The sequence below is a fragment of the Corythoichthys intestinalis genome, chromosome 10, assembly GCF_030265065.1.
Source record: "Corythoichthys intestinalis isolate RoL2023-P3 chromosome 10, ASM3026506v1, whole genome shotgun sequence".
Classification (NCBI taxonomy): domain Eukaryota; kingdom Metazoa; phylum Chordata; class Actinopteri; order Syngnathiformes; family Syngnathidae; genus Corythoichthys; species Corythoichthys intestinalis.
Genome location: NC_080404.1, coordinates 17902521 through 17923966, shown reverse-complemented (window position 1 = coordinate 17923966; position 21446 = coordinate 17902521). Strand labels below are relative to the sequence as shown.

The window sequence follows — 21446 nt, the reverse complement described above, 5'->3', positions numbered from 1 at the left end:
TTTTCAACATGAGTCTGACAACTAAGTAAGGAAGCTAAATAACTTTAAACTTTAACACATGCTCAGATAGGCCGGTATCGGTATCGGCCAGTATCGGTATCTGATCGGAAGTGCAAAACAATATCGGTATCGGATCGGAAGTGCAAAAACCTGAATCGGGACATCCCTACTAAAAATGTTTCCAAACTAATGAATTATAACTTAATTTGCCCAAACTTGAAATACAGCAGTATTTTGCTTTACAAAAAGGAAATCACAATGTTTGATGAAATGCATAAGTTAATTACTGGATAGGAGAACTTATAAATTACATAAAAATCTCTTAAATCCTTTATTTTTCACATCGAAATGCCTTCTAATGCTGGAATAATTTGATTGTGAGCCAAATGTGTGCAGTCACTAATTAGGTAGGCCTGGGTTAGGCGGCTGCAAAACAATTACAGCATAGGGAATATATTGAACGTCAATACAAATGCCATTCATTCACCGGTTAGCATAGCAAAGAACAGCAAACATTAGAATTTTAGATATTATATTGTGGTTGGAAAGTATAGAAATACCCATTCATTCATTCATTCATTCATTTTCAGAGCTGCTTATCCTCACAAGGGTCACGGGGGTGCTGGAGCCAATCCCAGGTAACTATGGGCAGTCGGCAGGGTACACCCTCAATCGGTTCCCAGGCAATCGCAGGGCACAAGGAGACGGACAACCATTCGCGTACACACTCATACCTAGGGACAATTTAGAGTGTTCGATCAGCCTAGCATGCATGTTTTTGGGATGTGGGGGGAAAGCGGGGTACCCTGAGAAAACCCTCGCTGGCACGGGGAGAACATGAAAACTCCACACAGGAAGGCCGGAGCCCGGGATTAAACCCTTGATCTCAGAACTTTGAGGCAGATGTGCTAACAACTGTGCCTAAGGAGTGCATTGAAGTGCTCATATTAATGTCAACGAATTTCTGTGACCAAATGCTAGCAGGCTAATGCCGCTAATTGATCCCCCGAAATTGATGTTTAATCACAATAAAAAAATGAAAAATAAAAAACGCATGCCAATTGTATTAGTGTACTTACTGCTCATGTGATCATGTTTTATGGCTGATCCCCCGCCCCCCCCCCGCCCCCCCCCCCCATGAATTGAGTGTTATTGTATGAAGTAAATGTAATGAACATGCTAACACAGTTAGCATACATACCGGTAGTCCTGAATTGGTATTGACATGATATCAAAGTACAGGCTTTTGGCCTACCTCATCATAGTCAAGTTATAGGTGTCTGGTGTTTATTGTCCTCTGTAGCCATCAGCCTATCACCATGGCCTCCTTTTTCCATTAAAAAAAAACATGCTCTAGATGGATGCCCTGTCCTACATGTCCCTCCCTTAGACACACTGAGGAGCTCTTATCCCACAGCCCAATAATGCAGTCAGTGTGAGGCCAGTATTAAATGCTTCCTGTGTCTCTTTACAGCCTTAGTTGACTCATTACATTCCTTCTAAGGTTAATGTTTGATCAGGGTGTTGATGGAAAGCCAGAGATTCACAGAGCTTTACTCTTCTAACTCTTTGGCACCAGAGAATGCCAGGGGTCTTTGGGCGAGGGTTTCATGTGGATAAGGAAATTAACAGTTAATGGCGGGTGTCAAATCTCTTTGGACTCGGTGACAATTGGTGACAATATTTTAACAATTAGCTAAAATTTGATAGGGTGTGGGTTTCATCAGCATAATTTCTTGTTATGTTTTTACATCTTTGCGAAACGGTGGTCCGAAACAACTTTTGCAGCATTAATACTCTGTGTGGTTTGCTCCCGCTCTGAGCTGATATTCTACCAGACTATTGTTAGGGTGAGGACACCAGAAGTAGCCTCAAGGCATAATATGACACTTTAGGGGGCAAAGTAAAGTGTGTACAACCAACAAACAACATTACACCATAATAGAAAAGGAAAAAGTTCCTACCACTATTGGCGCTTGCACATTAGCAGTGTTTTTCCACACGGGTTATCCGTCAAACAATGAAAGTTCAGCAAATTTTCGTGAAAGTGTATTTCACGGCTTAGGAACTGACTGATATTAATTTTGGGCACTTGTATCTGGGAACATACACAATTGTGCATGTGTTTCCTAGTATTATTATTATTATTATTATTAACTTTCAAGTTAATTAGTTAGTTTCGGCAAAACTCACTCATCAGCGATGTCGCATTAAGGATCCAGCTGCAAGCAGAGGTGGGTAGAGTAGCCACATACTGAACTCCAGTAAGAATACTGTTACATCATTATAATGTGACTCATGACAATGCAAAATGGATGTTGCTAAATCAGTGTGTGGCAGAAAATATGTTAAATAAAGAATTGTAGACCTCAGATGGAAGCATTATTTGTGAAAAATATTGCTAAGAGCAAAGAGTGAGATTACAGGTTTGTATGCAAAAAGCTTTCGATGTTTAGAATGTTGCTTCCAATGTGATGCAGACTGAAGTACAGTTCATGACTCATTGTTGCGGGCTACAACAGCTCCGCTTGATATCTGTGTGAACTCGTCATCCAGCCCACTCAAATTCACACAATCCTCTGCATATAGATTCCAATGCAGGAATTATATTTCATTCCTTCCGGGATGAAAAAAAAAGTGACCATTTCCCATCCTGCCCTTGCTAGTTCCTGCCAGTCCATCTAAAATAAGCTAAGGTGTGTGAAGTTTGGTTTCTTTAGTACGGAAACTTAAATCCACTTTTAGACTTTTAATCTTATTAATGCAAAATGTTTTGTGCCCACTTCAGGTCGACGAGAACTTTTTTTTCCTGAGAAAATTTCAGTAATGATAACCTGTTTGTTCATAAATAATTCAAACATGATCATCTTTATACAACTTTTGACAACGCATATATGAAATATACAGTGCTGGCCAAAAGTAATGGCACCCCTGCAATTCCGTCAGATAATGCTCAATTTCTCCCAGAAAATGATTGCAATTACAAATGCTTTGGTAGTAATATCTTCATTTATTTTGCTTGCAATGAAAAAACACAAAAGAGAATGATTTTTTTTTTTTTTTTTTATAAATCATTATCAGTTTACACAAAATTCCAAAAATGGGCCAGAAAAAAGTATTGGCACCCTCAGCATAGTACTTGGTAGCACAACCATTAGACAAAGTAGCTGCGAACAACCGCTTCCGGTACCCATCGATGAGTTTCTTGTAACGAATGCTCTGCCGGAATTTTATTATTGTTTGGCCAACTGCTCCAGGTCTGAGATTTGAAGGGTGCCTTCTCCAAACTGCCATTTTCAGATCCCTCCACTGGTTTTCTATGGGATTCAGGTCTGGACTCATTGCTGGCCACTTTAGAAGTCTCCATTGCTTTCTTTCAAACCATTTTCTAGTGCTTAATGAAGTGTGTTTTGGGTCGTGCTGGAAGACCCATGACCTCTGAGGGAGACCCAGCTTTTTCACGCTGGGCTATACATTATGCTGCAAAATTTGTTGGTCATCTTCAGACTTCATAATGCCATGCAAAATGTCAGGCAGTCCAGTGCCAGAGGAAGCAAAGCAACCCCAAAACATCAGGGAACCTCCGCCATGTTTGACCGTGTTCTTTTCTTTGAAGGCCTCGTTTTTTTCTCCTGTAAACTCTATGTTGATGCCTTTTCCCAAAAAGCCCTACCTTTGTCTCATCTGACAACAGAACATTCTTCCAAAACGTTTTTGGCTTTCTCAGGTAGGTTTTGGCAAACTCCAGCCTGGCTTTTTTTATGTCCCTGTGTCAGAAGTGGGGTCTTCCTGGGTATCCTACTATAGAGTCGCTTTACATTCAGACGCTGACTGATAGTACAGGTTGACACTGTTGTACCCTCGGACTGCAGAACAGCTTGAACTTGTTTGGATGTTTGTCGAGGTTTTTTTATCCACCATCTGCACAATCTTTCGTTAAAATCTCTCGTCCATATTTTTTTCCCGTCCACATCTAGGGAAGTGAGCCACAGTGCCATGGGCTTTACACATATTGATGACAATGGGCACGATAGGCACAGGAACATTCAAGTCTTTGGAGATGGATTTGGACTTGAAAATGTAAATCCGGCTTTGTGCTTAAAAGCATGTGTGAGAGTTCCACTCCCACCGACTACTAATAAATGAAGCTGAGTCACACAGCCCCCTACGGGCAGGTGGGGCGCAGTGAATGAAGGAGCTTTCAGGTTAAGTATTTTGATGTCTATGCCATTACAACCGTACTCTAATCAAACGAATCCTCGAAGCAGCAAAATTTGATCTGTAGCTTTTTTTCTAATTGAATTACTGGAGTTAATCGATTAATCGTTGCAGCACTAAAATATAGCACCACGTAAGAATGTCTGTTGCGTCATCGTTTACTTTTTATGCTTTATTTTATACTTAGGTGCGAGGGGAAGCAATGTTATGTTTATGTGTGCCGATTTGAAATTGTTGAGTAGTCACGAGTGGAGTCCGCCAGCTGGCTGCTAAGCTAAATGCCAGTTGTGACTAGACCATCTTGACTAGCTAGTAAGCTGCTGGTGATGGTATTTTGTAACAACAATGTCACAATGCTGAAAGAATAATTTACTCTGAGTCCTATAAACCGGGGTGACGTGTTCAATCACTGGGCGACTTTAAAGTAGCTTAAAAAAATAAAATCGCTCACCTAGTCGGCTGCTGTCAGCTTTACTTGAAAGTGAATTTCAACCTCTCTCTGTTTTTAATAGCCACCGATAGACCATGGAAAACCGTAGATGTGATGGTTTTAATTTGATGGTCGAAAATATATTTATTCGTCCATGGATGAACACCACAGGTCACCCGTGCTCTTACGCAATGGCTTTCTCTGAGGGGTTAATGAATCAATACTTTTTGTTTTATCAATTTAATGCTTTATGCAACAGTTTCATTTTACTGTCCTCTTGCCAACCAGCTATTGAAATTTAAAATATTCACAATCACCATACCTGGTAATATGGAGCATGAATAAAAACAAAAGAGTAATTAAACAACAACAACAAAAAACGTACTTTTTTTTTTTTTAAATTTATGCATAGGATGCAATTTAATTTTACAACTAAAATGTTAATCCCAGAAAAAGACCTTAATTTACATAATTTGAGAATGTTTCAGAAATACTGGTACATGCTGGAAAGTTAAAAAAAAATTCATAAAGTAAGTGTTTTTTTTTCACCCTTCCTTAATACATTGCTGAGGTATCGTATCGGCGCTGTGTATCAGCAGATCCTCAAAATAATTTGACTCGGACTCGGGAGCAAAAATATGTGATCGGGACATCCCATTTAGATATTAAGTCAAGTAATAAGATGAACACAATCTATGAAGAAGGTAATCTAATTAATTCAAATAATATGTCCAATCAATTTACTATAATTTTCAAACTATAAGCCACTACTCCTCTTCCTCTTTGATTTATAGATTTTTACAGGTTATTATGTTTTAGTGTAAACATCCCTTAGTATAACGTGAACACCTGAGGGTTAATGTCCTGTGCGAATTACATGTGAGCAAATCTTCTTTTAGAATTTGGTGGTTGTGGCATAGGGTCCAAAAATTATAGTAATTCACTTAATCATAGAATCTATAGTTTTAACAAATGATAACAACAATTGTGTGAGGGCATTAGTTGTAAAAATGGTTCAAATTTTGTTATTGTAACTTTCGACCAAGGTTGCAACCGATGTTAAAAAAAATAAAAAATTGTTTTTTTTGCGACTTTTGACTACTCAGACTGTCACTCATACAGTCATATTAATTGTTTGGCACAGTGTTCAAACAACCACAAGAGTAAAGACAGTTTAATTTCTTTTAACATTGTTTATACTCATACAAGAGGGAAAGAGTAGTCATGTTTACTACAGTATATTTTGCCACTTGACCTGTACAAAAATCTTAAAAAAACAGAGCTGGAGTCATATACTGTAATACCTTGTGGTATTCAGATGACCAGACCCCCTTTAACCCCTATTTTTTTCCCCTCATAGTAAGCCCTGTTGTTCTAAAAAGTTCTCCTGCAAAGATAGAATTTAATGCACCTACTGTATGTAGTATTTCAAAAAGCTGCATCTTAAGAGCGTTTGTGGCGAGTGAAAATCTGTATTTGGAACAGTGAGGGGGGACCGTTTTTGGTGTGTAGGAGTCTGAGTAGGTTAGATTAAAATAGAAGGAAACACTTTTTCCTCATGACTTCCCATCCTGCCACGCATATTGATTTGACATCGTTCTATTTCAGTCTTGACAAAAGTAGCTGCTCTTTGATGTGCTTGTAGTCTTGCAAAGGTTCACGTCAAGTCTTTATAGCACGAAAGCAAGGCAGAATATTGTCTTTTTGGAAAGGAATTGCATGTTTTTTTTCCCCTATTAAAATCCCGTCAATTTTTATATTTCCAGGCTCAAATCGCCTTCCTACAAGGAGAGCGGAAAGGCCAGGAGAACCTTAAGAAAGACCTTGTGAGGAGGATCAAAATGTTGGAGTTTGCACTTAAGCAAGAGAGGTGGGTCCCCATCACTTTTACTGCTTTGTATAGGTTCTATCTTTGCTCTGAAAATCCCTTTCTCCCCTGAAAATGTGAGAAACTGTGTATTGAAAGTCGGCATATGAATAAATCAGCAAGTTGTATTCGTTACAAGAATTCAAGCATTTTAAGAGAACATTTAGTCAAATGTTATTCACGTTATGCTATGCAAGCATGATGTCAGCAGAAGTAGCAGTGTTGTGAGATACTCCTGGGTTTAGCTGTCTTTTGTCTGAGGGAACACGGCATGTCTTGGTAAACATGATAAAAATGAGGACGAGAATAAGACATTATGTTTCCAGCCGGTCAACGTCATAGCTTTCTCTTTTTTGTCATTGTTTTCATGCGTTCATCAGCCCCTGACAATTTGTCAAAACCTTGTAACAGCTATGTTTTCTTCATGAATACTTTTTTTCTTTCTAAAACATGGTACCAGTGTAGGATAGTTTTCTGACCATGATTGTTAGTCCAATGAACAAAGAATACACAGCTCCTTACTCCTAAGCTGTATTGATTGCCTTCAAGCCACTCATGAAAATGGGAAGAAGATGGAAGTCAATGGCTGTTTTCAAAGAAGATAAATTGAGGTTAATTGACCTAATGGATGTTTTACAGTCAGCACATTTATTCAGTCAGCTAGTCTTTTCCCCTTTCAGGACTGCACAAAACAAACCAACTGTTGTAAAGCCAAGCCCTTTTTTTTTTTTTTTTTTTTTTTGAGTGGTTGGAATATTTGATTATCTTTTTGCAACTGCACAAGATGTAGGCATTTTTACAATAGAATATGTGTTTTTTTTGTCTGGGGTAATCCAACCAACTGATAAAGTATGTGTGTTTTCAACACATCGCAGCATTTTATTCACTTATTTCTGCATAGACCAGGAGAAATTCACACTAAATTGTCTTTGTACATACTTTCCTCACTTCTCTTCAGACATATTTCTTGTACTGCATTTAGAAACAAATCACGAAAATAGTTAATGGGACATTTAAGAGTCAGCAGTTGGATCAGAGTTGCTGATTTCAGTTGCACCTTTCCTTCCTCGCCGATGTAAGGACCTTCATTGGCAGGTTTTTCAAGCGTAGGATTGCCCTCTAGCTGTTTTTAGTGAGGATTTATCTACTTTTCCCCTGTGTAAGCGCACACGACTGCCTCAGTCGCAACACTTATAACCCAGAATTACTACCACTTCCCCCGGTTGCTAAGCAACCACTCACATCACCGAGAACATCTTAAGAGAAGTGTGAGGTTTTCATGAGGAGAGCTTCTGCTGGAGTCACAAGCTGGAGAGATGTAGTCCTTGTACCTAGCGTCCTCTGCTCACACATTTGTAGATTCCGTTCAATAAGTGCTGATAAAGTGTTGTTTTTTTTTTCGGTTTGTGAATGTAGGTCTTGACAATAGTGCTGCAACAATCAATTAACTTGAGTAATATGTTTAGAAAAAAAGCTTCAAATCAAATTTTGCTGCTTTGAGGATTCCTTTAATTAAAGTGACTTTGTAATGGTTGGTTTTGAAAGTGTCGCATTTAGTTTTATTGATTTGGATGGATACACTGCCCTCTAGTGGTAACAGTGAATATGACACAACTCATTTAACATGGCTGAATCCAGCTGCTCCCTGTTAAGACCAACATAATGTATGTTTTTGTTTCAGCTAATATGTTTGTTTATGCATTCGTTTAGTTTAGAACTATATTTAGCCGTTTGTTGTGGGAATACGTGTTTGAAGGATTAGTTAAAAGCATTGTAAAAAAAAAAAAATAATGTTAGCATTCTATAGCATTTAAGCTAGTGAACTTTTGTTATGAAAGTTAGCCAATTGTTCTTTTCATGTACTTAGATCTTCGTTTTTTTCCCCAAATATATCATTTGAGGCGAATCTCAGGTATTTTAAATGCATTCATTGCTCTTGTGAAATAAAACTGCAATTCTGCATCGCTTGACGAAACTCTCAGGAATTTAATTTTGTATTCGCATTTAATGCTCTTTTGAAGTGTAATCTTAGCAAGTCAAAATAACTATTATTGCAAGCATAAATACTTGTTTATTTGTTTTACATACACTAAAATTTATTCTGCAACGCATTAAATGTTCATAATACGATTGATGGATTATTCAAACTAACTAATTGATAGATCAATCGATTACCTTAATAATCAATAGCTGCAGCCCTACTTTACAATACTAACAGATCGAATGAATGAATATTTTGGCCCGTGTGTCAGTCAATGAGCACCATTTTCTTTTTTGTGCACATGTGAGATGAATGCTAAAATATATGGCAGAAAACACAGACAAGACTGAAAAAGCAATTTCTGCTCTTGCACGCTTCTTTAAAAGAAACTGCTGCATTTTAAGCCGAAACAACTGTTGTGTTTGATAGAACAATCTGTCTATATGCTGCCATAGCAGATTTCATGGCGCGTTAAGACCCCAAACTATTTTTAATTTGTCCGTTTTACCCTGGAAACCCCCGTTTACAGATGTGACGCAACCACTTTTGTTTCCACCCAGCCATAAAACGAAGGTAATTAATTATGTATATTATTTAAAATGTCTGTCATTTTTATCTTAGAATCTTAAATTGATGTCTAATTTAACCCTTTTTTTTTAAAAACAACTTAAAAAAAAATATTCACTCGCATAATTTAAACTTTTAAACCAAAGACGTCACAATGAAAAAAATGGTGTCTGTGAAAAAGTCATCTAAAAAAAATTAGCTTATTTCATCCGACCAATACAAAAAAAGTGTTTTTTACTACAAAAAAAGTCAACCTTCAATTAATTATATCAGCTATGCACTCAATACTTGGTCGGGAATCCTTTTGCAGAAATGACTGCTTCAATGCGGCATGGCATGGAGGCAATCAGCCTGTGGCACTGCTGAGGTGTTATGGAGGCCCAGGATGCTTCATTAGCGGCCTTAAGCTCATCCATAGTGTTGGGTCTTTTGTCTTTCAAGTTCCTCTTCTCAATATCCCACATTCTCTATGGGGTTCAGGTCAGGAGAGTTGGCAGGCTAATTGAGCAAAGTAATGCCATCGTCAGTAAACCATGTACCAGTGGTTTTGGCACTCTGAGCAGGTGCCAGGTTGCGTTGAAAACTGAAATCTTTATCTCCATAAAGCTTTTCAGCAGATGGAAGCATGAAGTGCTCCAAAATCTCCTGATAGCTAGCTGCATTGAACCTGCCCTTGATAAAACACAGTAGACCAACACCAGCAGCTGACATGGCACCCCAGACCATCACTGACTGTGGGTACTTGACACTGGACTTCAGGCATTTTGGCATTTCCTTCTCCCCAGTCTTCCTCCAAACTCTGCCGCCTTGATTTCCGAATGACATGCAAAATTTGCTTTCATCTGAAAAAAGTACTTTGAACCACTGAGCAACAGTCCAGTGCTGCTTCTCTGTAGCCCAGGTCAGGTGCGTCTGCTGCTGTTTCACACACGCCTGTGCACGGTGGCTCTGGATGTTTCTACTCCAGACTCAGTCCACTGTTTCTGTTTCCCAAGGTCTGGAATCTGTCCTTCTCCACAATCTTTCTCAGGGTGCGGTCACCTCTTGGTTGTGCAGCATTTCCACGGCCAGCGGCCACACTTTTTCCTTCCCACAGACTTCCCACTGAGGTGCCTTGATACAGCACTCTGGGAGCAGCCTATTTGCTCAGAAATTTCTTTCTGTGTCTTAGCCTCTTGCTTGAGGGTGTCAGTGATGGTCTTCTGGACAGCAGTCAGGTCAGCAGTCTTGCCCATGATTGCGGTTTTGAGTAATGAACCAGGCTGGGAGTTTTTAAAATCATCAGGAATCTTTTGCAGGGCTTTTGAGTTAATTCATTGATTCAGATGACTAGTAGCTTCTTTAGAGTACCTTTTCATGATATGCAAATTTTTTTGATAGGGATTTTTGTTTTTTCTTGACTTTTTTGCCAAAATCATCAGTATTAAAACAATAACGGGCTTGAACTACTTCAGTTGTGTGTAATTAATATAAAATATATGAAAGTAATGTTTATCAGTACATTACAGAAAATAATGCACTTTATCGCAAAATGCTAATTTTTTGAGAAGGACTAGTATATTTGATGTTCTGAAATGTCAGGCGAATCAAAGACTAAACAACAGACAAAGACATTAAGATTTGTGATTTTTCATTAAAGTATATGCATATTTGTCCTCTTATTTGCTTTACTTACAGAGCAAAGTACCACAAATTAAAATACGGGACTGAGTTAAATCAAGGTGACATGAAACCACCAAGCTACGATTCCGGTAAGTTTGCAGTCAACTCCACCTGCTCTGCCAAATCACTGTTATTGTTGCGTTCACATACCTATCATGACATCACCTTTTTGAATGTCAGGGCTTCATTCATGTCAGATCTTGTTTGCCTCCATAGTTTCGTACTGTGTCCTGTCTTGACTCACAAAATGGTGACCTTGTTAATACAGTCTTTCTTTGCCACTATTTTTATAAATGTGATTTATAAATGTATTTTGTAACAAAATGCCAGTTAAACAGGGCTGGCGGGGATGTGCGCATGCCTACTCTGTGCAACAGTGGCGGTCATAAACTCCTTTATGGCTAGGTATAATGTTAGGTATGAATACAGTTATCCATGCTAATGTAAACGTATCGACAGATTTAATCAGGAACCTCAGTATTGTGAGACAAGCGTGTCCGCTAGTGCCCACCTGTTTTTCAATTATCTTTATTTGCACAATTTAGCTGAAAGGTTACATTCCAAGCCACTCTTTAACAGCAGCATGCTAATTAAACTGCGGCAGCACTAATAGCTTTGTTTGCGCCAGTGTAAACAAACAAATAATGTGGCTGTATTGGTTTGTCTTTTGATTGTGCTCATGTCCTTTGCCATGAAGTCTTATTTTGAGGATTCCTCTCCTATTCCCGCATCTACTTTCATGAGGACTGTTCAAAGCTCCAAAGCTTTTGAAGTGTTGATGAAGGCGGGAGGTGAGGAAAAAGAGGTGTTAGCTTCTAGTGGGGGTGGGTGACAAGGGTTGAGACAAGTGGGAGGTGTTGCTCGTATGGTGATGGAGCTGCCCATCGCTCACTTTCCTTAGTCATGTGACCTAGAGCATTAGCATGACTCTGTCCACTGTGACGCACCTGTGGTCATCCCCATCCAAATGTTAGTAACATGCATCTGGCCCATGCTAGAGTCCCAGCTGACTCACAAGTGGAGCGTGAACTTTGATGACTAACACAGGGGAGCTTTGAGTCCTATCAGTGTATTATCAGAGGGTCATAGAGAATTTGACCAATTCAAGTTCTATATACACTAATTCTATTGATACACTGAAGTTACCTTAACAGCTGAATACGTGTAGTTGCTACAGTATTTTGAGTGAATTTACCAAGTGTAAACATTACCATAAACAACTGCATTCTTTGTGGAGCCCTGATTTGTGTCCTTCCCTTCTCCAGACGAGACGAATGAGAACGATACTTCTGGATCGCTGAACAATCAGCTGTCCTGGAAACAAGGACGGCAGCTTCTCAGACAGTAAGAACACATATTTTATGTTTTCATGTTCATTATTTCTTTTATTTCCCAACAAAATTCACATGCTGTGTAAATCAAATTACGTGTCTGTATGGAATGCTCCCAAATGCATATGTGTTGCTGACTTCATGCAAATTAAATTTGGTGCATAATGATGGTCAAGTATCCTTCTTTGTCAGCAGTGATGAGGCCTAAAACGGTGGACATTAGCTCCCTCACATGGGCAGCACCCGTTATTACCTTCTCTGTCCACATAACTACTAGTACAGTGTATAGAGAAACCACACAACTCTTAGTCTGATAAAAATCTAATGTCATGAGCAAGTTTGAATGGTAGGGTCTTATTTTTGCATTGGGGGGGGAAGAGGGTTCAAAAAAGGGGTGATTACTTTTTCATGGTACTGTATATCTATTTAGTAGGCAATACCACTTTTATATTTGTTTGTACTCTGCACATACACATTTGTTTGTAGTTTTTTTGCTGGGGGAAAAAAGTGACTCTTCTCTCCATCCAACATACTGCAGCCTCTCACATCATCAGCCTCACATGCTGGGCAATGCCACAGTCCATATTTCTTGATGAAAAAAGTGCTACTCGGCGAACAAGACACTAGCAAGAACCTCATTCTTCATCTCTTATCACATGAGTCACAGTATAACTTTTGTTCGTCAATAATATTTCCACCAATTCTTTTTCAATGCATGATGTAACACTATTAAATGAATCAGCTGGTCATCTCCCTCTCTGTCATTATTGTATTTGACCTCTAGAGAAGACCATGAACTTTTAACTATGTATTTGTCATCTTTTTAGGTACCTGCAGGAGGTTGGCTACACAGACACCATTTTAGATGTGAAGTCACAGCGTGTCCGAGCACTGTTGGGTCTAGCTGGCGATGGAAGTGGGAAGACAGTTGAACGTATAAGTACAGAACCTTTGGTCAATGGGACAGACACAACAAAGGGCATGGGAACCAGAGCGTAAGTTCCTTTTATCATATTTTCTGGCTTTTACATGCTACCGACTAGGAGTGGGAACCTCAGGGGACCTCACGATACGATACGATTCGCGATACAAGGCTCACGATAACGATTATATCACGATACAGCGATTATCGATATATTGGTCAGAAATTGGATACATGACATTCTACGATACAACTGTTGAAACGATAAGAGAAAAAAAAAAGAAAAAATACTGTTTAAGTCATTTATTAAACAGTGACACCTTTTCTGTGCAACATTGCTGTAAAATATAAATCTACTGCAAATTGTGCCCCTGCACATATAGAGGAAACAAACCACGACCACTGATATCACTTTGAGAGATCATGATGATGGGCACCCTTAATTTCTTTAAAGTTTTAAATCTTTAAAAATAAATAAATAAATAAAAAGTGCCGTAGGTGTCAGCAGTTGAGCTTGGAGTGGGGCAATGATAAAATTGGTGGGTCTTTTCTTTGTATATGACCTTTGTTGCTTGGTTTGAGCACTTCCGCCATCTGCTTCAGCATTTAAGATGTCAGACTTGCTCAGTCACAGTCTTCCTCACCTTAAAAACAACAAAATAAAATAAAAAATATTAGCTACTTCATAGTGTTTGAGTTGAAATCCTGATTTTTTTGTGTTGGAAGTATTGAATTAAAAAAAAAATATGAATTGAATGTATAGAAATAAAAAATTCAATAAATACCTATTTTTAATACGTAGGCTACATTAATTATCATGCACATCACTTTATATATCTTGGAACCTATTCAAACCATTTTTATAGCTTATTGTATCAAAATGACAGTAATAACAGTTTGTGTAGTAAACTAGATGGAAAGTGGTTCTGAAATAATATCAAATAAATCGGTAAATTCATGTGGGCTTGTTCGATATTCATTTTCATCCAGTTTAGGGTCCTGGTTTATTTTATTTCAACATCAAATGTCATCAAAATAATACATGTAAATTACAAAGTCAATTACATTGCAAAACTTTACCTCAAGTGATGAAAGCGAAGCTCACAAACTCCGGTGTCCACTACGTCACCAGCTCCCAGTGAAACTCATTTTTCTTAGACAATTCTTGCAGCAAAGTCCTTGTTCACCTTACTTCCTTTCTTATTGGTGTAAAATCTAAAATGTGTCCCCATGTGTGATTTGTAGCAATATTTTTCTCATTTTTTCCTCCACCGTTCTCACGGAGCTTTTTTATTTTTTTCAACCCACTTGGAGCTACCTCTTCTTCTCTAGACAACTTGTGCGCACTTTACCCTCACCGCCACTTTTGAGCGCCCCTAGTGGACCGCCAAGGAATTGCTCAACAAACATTGAGCAGTTTACAGCATCCATACTCCATTGTATGGCCAATATGTTAAATAAAAGTATCGATACTTGGCGGGAGCATATCGATAACCCATCGGGTTGCAAAATATCACGATATATCGCTGTATCGAGATATTGTCACACTCTTACTACCAACACCAATGCGTATTGTAGAAGCCATCAACACATATTTACATTTTAGAGCGCACATGACTATAAGCTGGACCATAAAAATCTGATCAAATCTAACAAAAATACACATATAAGCCACAGATGTCCACGTTTTAATCTCGGTTTGTTACAGAAAGATTTGATTGATCCAAAATCTCTTCGAAAAGCTAGCTGTGCGGTATGCATAGCAGCTTTGTTGTAGGAAACAATGGCTAAACTAACATTTAAAAAAACATGGTCAGCCTTAAATTGTTCTTCTGTAATCCCGCTCAGCATCAGGCGGAGCCCTTTTTATCGATAAAAGTGCTTGATGAAGTCCAATCAAGCTGCTAACTTAGTCAGCGATAGGAACTGAGAGTATTGTGGTAAGAAACTTTGGATATCATTTCTTTTGAAATATACGTATGTAACCACCCGTGAAGGGACGTACTTAAATTGTTCTTGTGTAATACCACCATTGCTCTTCTCTTGACAACAATTCGACATTTACCTGTAAACAACTCGCGCTTCTCGCAAACGTAGACTCACGATTGCTATTGCTTGGAAACAAAGCTAAGCGGAAAAAGCACGTTGCTACACTCGGTATTTCAAAGTGTGGTTGGATAATGAAACACTCCCAGATGGAGACATTAAAATTGGCAATGTAACATGACACTCCAAGCCGCTCTGCAAAATGGGATGAATAAATTGTTAAAAAGAGTTTAATGCTCACTAGCCCATATATGCATGAATAAGATGCTTCATTATTAGAGCCGCGAGCTTCAAAGATGGCGCTTTCTCTTAAGTAAGAAAAATGCAGTAATTGTAAATTGTAAATCATATTGAAAGTGTGTGTAATCATAGATGCACATTTTTACGCATTAACAGGAAAACTGAGCTCTCGGACACGAGCGCTGTATTGGAAGCCTTCAAGTTCATCGAGAATGCAGCAGCTGAGTTCAGTGATGAAGATGATGAAGAGGATAGTGAGGGGAAGGACAGGACCAATGTGGAATCCAGAACGGTATAATAACAGCCTCGCTTTACTTGCTGAGCTAAACCTTTTTTATAATATAATTTTTATATCGGCGTGTACCCCCCCAGATCATTAGAAAGAAGCCATCATCGTCAACGCCGCCAGCTAGTATGGACACTAGTGAGGACCCAGACACAGAAGATGCTCTTAAGGGCTTTGACTTTTTATCAAGTCCTGACGAGATGGACATCTCACCTGAGTGCAGAGGGACAGGAGACGGCACTGACTGGGGTGAGCCTTCTGAAACTTGGAGTATACAACATGAGTAGACATAGACATACGTAACATGTAGGTTCTATGATTTATTTTCATAATTTGTTCATTTCCTTTAATACCTTTCATTCATTTGTATTGTGTACATAAATCACAACCAATGTTGGTGATGTCTTTTTGTGTGATGTCATCCACTGTGTTACTAAATAGTAGCTACTCCGTCACTGTTTTGTCTGTTACATTCTGTGTTTAATCTGTCTAATGTTTGTATCTCACTGCACTCGTTTTCAGACTAAAGCCATAAAAAATGGGCTCAATTATACAATGAGCTGTTTTGTTATTTAGAGGACCTTGGTTGGATCAGTGTTTGGAATTTATTGGCATTTCACTACTTGTAACCGAAACCTATATTTTCGGACTTCATAGCTAGTTTTCAAATTTGTAGTCGGACTGCCACAAATAATTTTTTTGATAGTTGACTAATCGGCTATATAAATCAGATTGTTTATTGTTATATGATTTATTGTTTTCCAGCGCAAAAGCAGATGTCATTTTGATTCATTATAAAGATAACCATCTGCTTTGAGGTTTTCATTTCTTGTTTCTTCATATATTATTTTAAAATGAATACAAATTGATATAACCTAAAATTAAAATCGCAGAATATTTATTTTAGTTTTTTGTATTAAACAATAATATATACATATATACAGTACAGGCCAAGTTTGGACACACCTCATTCAATGCAAAACAAATGAAGGTCCCAACCCCATTGATAAAGCGATAAATTCCACTAATCAACCCTAAAAAGGCTTACCTGTGAAGTCAAAAAACATTTTAGGTGACTCCCTCTTGATGCTCCTCAAGAGAATGGCAAGAGTGTGCAAAAACGTAATCAAAGGGTGGCTAGTTTAAAGATACTAGAATATTATACGTTTTTAGTTCACCTTTTGCTAACTACATAATTCTACTCGTGTTCATTCATAGTTTTATTACCTTCAGTGAAATTTACAATGTAAATGGTCATAAAAATAAAGAAAACGCACAAATGAGAAGGTTTGTCCAAACGTTTGGCCTGTACTGTATGATTTTTTAATTCTTTTTTTAATTAAAGGATTAAGCTACAACTGACAATGGATGTCACACAGTTGTGACAAAAATAACCCAAGTAAACATGAAATGCAGTTATTAACACATTCACTACTATTGATGGATCATTCGAGACTGGTTGGCTGCGCTCTCCAGTTCAAATGGATTGGACGTCTAGCGCTGTTAATGAATTTAGAGCCTCAAAAAATTTGTATTTGGAAAATTCTTCAATCAACATTCTCTAAACTCTCGAAACTCTAAACTATTACTTGAATATCGAAATTGTTGTTGATTAAATTGACAGTTTATTAGTCATCAATAAATCGTGGCAGCCCTAACCTATAGTTGTCTACATTTATGGAAACACTGAACAGCCTGCATCCAATAGTTGGCATTGCAGACTTTTTTGGGCAGCATAATAAAATGGTAATCTGAAGAGGTCTGTGGAAATTGTAGAATGAAATCCAAAAAGGTTATTGAATTTATGTGTATGAAGTGCCTTTTAAATCCCAAATAGTGGTTGCTAACTGTTGGGCATACAAAGAAATAAATGGCCTTTTGTGGCAAAGGACGGTATGATAGATAACTCAAATTTACTAGAGACAAAGAATCCTAAATAATCTCTCATAAGTGTGAGAGTGAGCTCTTTCATAGCGAAGATGCTCATGTATACATGCTGTCTACTGTAAACACTGAGAAACTTCCAGACTAGGAAGCTTTGGAGAGACTGCTCTGCCAGGCCTTTCTGGGGCGCACCACCTGGCAGTTCCTCAACAGCCTCTCGGTTTGGTTTTGTCCCCCCTGTGTAGACAAGGACGAGCACGGTCCCATTTCTGAGGCCTGGGACGTGGATCCAGGCTTGATAACCAAACTCAAGGAGCAGTACAGAAAGGAGCGCAAGGGGAAAAAGGGGGTGAAGAGTAAGTCCCACCAGGCGTCGATGCCTCCCTTCCTCTCTCTTTGCAGAGCCTCAGCCCTTAGCCTTTCTTGAGTTCAGTCAAAAGCTCCAATCAAATGCCCTTTACTTGGCTTTGTTCTGACCTACGGTCTGTCAATTCATCCTTAATGGTGTCTGTCCACTGTGCTGCATATTCCAAATGCGTCCCTTCTATTTTTACTCATTGCTTGTTTTTCTGTCTCACTCTAATTTCACATAGACATCTTTGTGAAAAGGTGGTCTAGCTGCGAATTAAGTAATCTCCACTAGGAGCGCACTGATCACAAATTTCCCTTCTGCCGATGTTGTTTTTTGCCGACCTGAATTTTTGTTACCCCCACAAATGGCATGCGTCTTTCATATTTCAATCACACTTGTTGTAATTTAAGACATCGAATATTACATGTAAACCAAGTTATTTCTAACTGCACATACAGTATTTCACAAAAAATGGAAACGTCTGAAAATGAAAAAAAACTTAATCCAAATTAATTATAATTTCATTTACCCAAAATTAAAATGCAGCAGTATTTTCCCTTATAAAGAAAATCACAAGGTTTGTATTAATTTTCTGGAGAAGAGAAGTACTAAATTATATCAGGTCTCTAAGGGCCGTTTACATGGACACGCTCCAAGAATACGGCAAATTTCATGTTTGCATTTACATGGTTCCGTCTCCATTCGAACGATGTTGCAATTCTGCATGAAAACGATGTAGTATTAATACTGGGCCCTACAGAGCAGTGCAGTTTCACTAGGCGACAACCAATGATGCACTTTTTTGAAAACAACCTCCTCAGCCCGAATGACAACACACCCACCCACTAGAACAGTTGTTCTTAACCTGGGTTCGATCGAACCCCAGGGGTTTAATGAGTAAGTTTTATGGGTTCGGTGAAGATTAAGACACGCAGGGCCATATTTTCATACACTGACTGTTATGTACTTTCTCAATCTAAGTACATTTAAGGCCGAGACTTGAGTGGAATAACCCTTCTTTATTCAGTGTGCTTCTCTTCACATGTGCAGAAGGCTCATCACTTAGGTTCCTTTTTACCATAATACCACAACAGCAGGGGGTGCAAAACTATGGCAACTGCAGTGTGACATAAATATGTTACACTGACAACATCTCAGGAAAGTGGTGGTTTATACCAGGTTTTGAACTCGTTTACATTTTTTATTCCATTTCTTTCAACTGCTAGTCCTCTATCTGACAGGAGAGGAACCTGGTTTGCTTAGTGGAAGGTTGACTTGCACTGGGTATCGGGAAGTTCAACAGACCTCGGCGCCAGCTTGAACTCAAATTTTGACCTGTTTGAAAACATGTTTTAAAAGTATAAAGAAATTTGAACAGGAATTTGCTTAAATGTTAGCTTGCTAGCTTAGCTATATCAGTTTTGAATTTGAAAAAAAAAAAAAAAAAAAAAAAAAAGGTTTATTATCTAATTCCAAAGTGTTCAGTGAACGCACCAGTGAAACTTGTGAGGTTCGGTACCTTTAGCTGGGTTAACAACCACTGCACTAGAAGCAATTGCGTTTGATTATTTTTTTATTTTATCCCCCCCCCCCCCCCCCCCCCACGTTTTATTATGCAGCTTTATTCACAGTTTTCCTGTAAATTTAATTTTTCTCTCGCATTTCATGTATGTTTGCTATTCTTTACAAGTTTAAATGATTGTATTACATTGCTTGTCAATTAAAAAAAAAACTTGAAGCAATGGCATCCATGCTATTTTTTAATTATTTTGCTTTAAAAGGCACAAAAATGTGAAAATAAAATATATTTAAACTAAAAATATTTTAAAACCGGTAAATTAAAGCCACCGATCCACCATGTTTGCCGTTGTGAATGTTTACTAGCAGCGACTGTGCACGCCCAAAGTGACGTGTGCGAGTGCTAACGTCATCAGAGCGAGAATGTTCCATGCATACAGTTGCGGAGCGGTCCCCGCAAATGAATCGGTCCGCTATGGAGGTCGGAATCAAAAGTTTGCGTCTACGCCTTCCGTTTTCGCCATCACCATGTAAATGCAAGGCCATTCCGCAACACAATTCTTGGTGTCATAGCGTCACCGTGTAAACGGCCGATAAGTCACTTTTTTTGCTTCCTAATGCTGGAACAGTTTAAATATGAGCCAAATGTGTGACTTCACTATACAGGTATAATGTGCATGAATTCACTCACATAGGGAATACACAGTAATGAGATGGCCGCAAAACAATTACCACACAGTGACTGTCTGGAATGTCAGTACAAACTACACTCCTTAACCAATTAACCACAGCAAAGAGACAGACTTTATAATTGTATGTAATACTATGTTGTGGTTGGAAAGTATGAAAATACCCAAAAAGTGCACTTATATCCTGAATGCCAAATTCTAGCAGGCTAATGTGGCTAACTGAATCTAGACGGGTGCTGCAGCTCTTCACAATTGCATAAGTGTCTCAAGTGTGAGGCAAACACTCTTTTCCTCATAGCCTACTTCATTCTGCAGTTTTTTTCCTTGCTGTGTGAACAAAGAAATTAAGGCCAATCACGTTCTACCTCATTTCATTCCACTTTTATCACTGTTTCTCCAATTATAGCGCAGATTAGTTTTACTCTCCACTCCGTGGTGGAGGACAAAATAAGGAAATGTGATTTTAAGGACTGTTTGCCAGTATTGATTCTGTTACCGTGATGACCGAGAGTAAAGCTGGTTATTTTTGCATATGCGAAAAGTGCGGAAGGATAGCAAATTTAAAGACAATAAGTAAATTCATTAGTCTATGTAAATTATTTTCTCTGTTACAATGTGTGGCAGAAATTCCGATTGCCTCTCACATTCATATTTTCAGACATTTTAAGATGAAAGAGATGAAAGATTTACCAAGTCTTGATGGTTAGGCACGCATTCTTAAAACCCAAATATTCATATACAAGCAATTTAAGTCATTAAAAAAAACCTTTGTTTTGGACACCCATACGCACAGGTCTACATTTATTGATAAAAGTTCCTCGACCACCTTTTTTCCTTTTGAACTTGCTGGCTTCCATTCTCTTACAGTATATCTTCTCTGCTTCCCTGATTTTATTGCCTTCCACTTCTGCATTTCCCTCCTTTTCCGTATGTTTTTCTTGACACTTCATTTTCACGATTGCCTCTTGTGAACACTCTTGCTTTAAACAGGACCCAACCGGTCCAAGCTCCAGGACATGCTGGCTAATTTGAGGGATACTGAGGATGTGTCCCACATGCAGCCACCATCGACCACTCAATCCCGATCCAACGTTGTGCGATTTAACGAGCACGACGGCAACCGAACAGATGAAGGTCAGCAAGGATTATTAAGTAGGGGAGAACAGGGTTGGTCGTCACATTTGCGATACCTTGACTACCAGAGTGTGCGTGTGCGCAATGTCAGTATTTAAATTAATGGAATTGCAGCATTTAAGAAAAACACATATTCTTCACTGTCGAGCGTCATATTGCTTTGAGTTAAGTGACAATTTTTTTAAGGTAAATTTATAAATTTTAAAATGTTCACTTTTCTTTTCATTGGCTTCTTCACAATAGTGTTCTACTCATAAATGTGTTACCATTAAAAGCTATGAAAACAAAGCCACAGTTTGGGTTAACATTCTCTAACTAG

The 21446-nt window shown here is 38.5% G+C and overlaps 1 protein-coding gene across 2 annotated transcripts in view; it reads left to right on the top strand.

Annotated features, from left to right (window-relative positions):
* The window catches only part of LOC130922740 (striatin-like), a 55049-nt gene that overhangs the window by 15183 nt on the left and 18420 nt on the right, over positions 1 to 21446 (top strand). Inside the window, exons 2-9 of one of the 2 annotated variants that reach the window (XM_057847714.1) lie at positions 6415 to 6518; positions 10741 to 10814; positions 11991 to 12069; positions 12884 to 13051; positions 15421 to 15556; positions 15637 to 15799; positions 17680 to 17790; positions 20984 to 21127. In XM_057847714.1, coding sequence (XP_057703697.1) covers positions 6415 to 6518; positions 10741 to 10814; positions 11991 to 12069; positions 12884 to 13051; positions 15421 to 15556; positions 15637 to 15799; positions 17680 to 17790; positions 20984 to 21127 — 979 coding nt within the window. The remainder of the gene's footprint in view (positions 1 to 6414; positions 6519 to 10740; positions 10815 to 11990; positions 12070 to 12883; positions 13052 to 15420; positions 15557 to 15636; positions 15800 to 17679; positions 17791 to 20983; positions 21128 to 21446) is intronic. The other variant, XM_057847715.1, reaches the window with a different exon arrangement.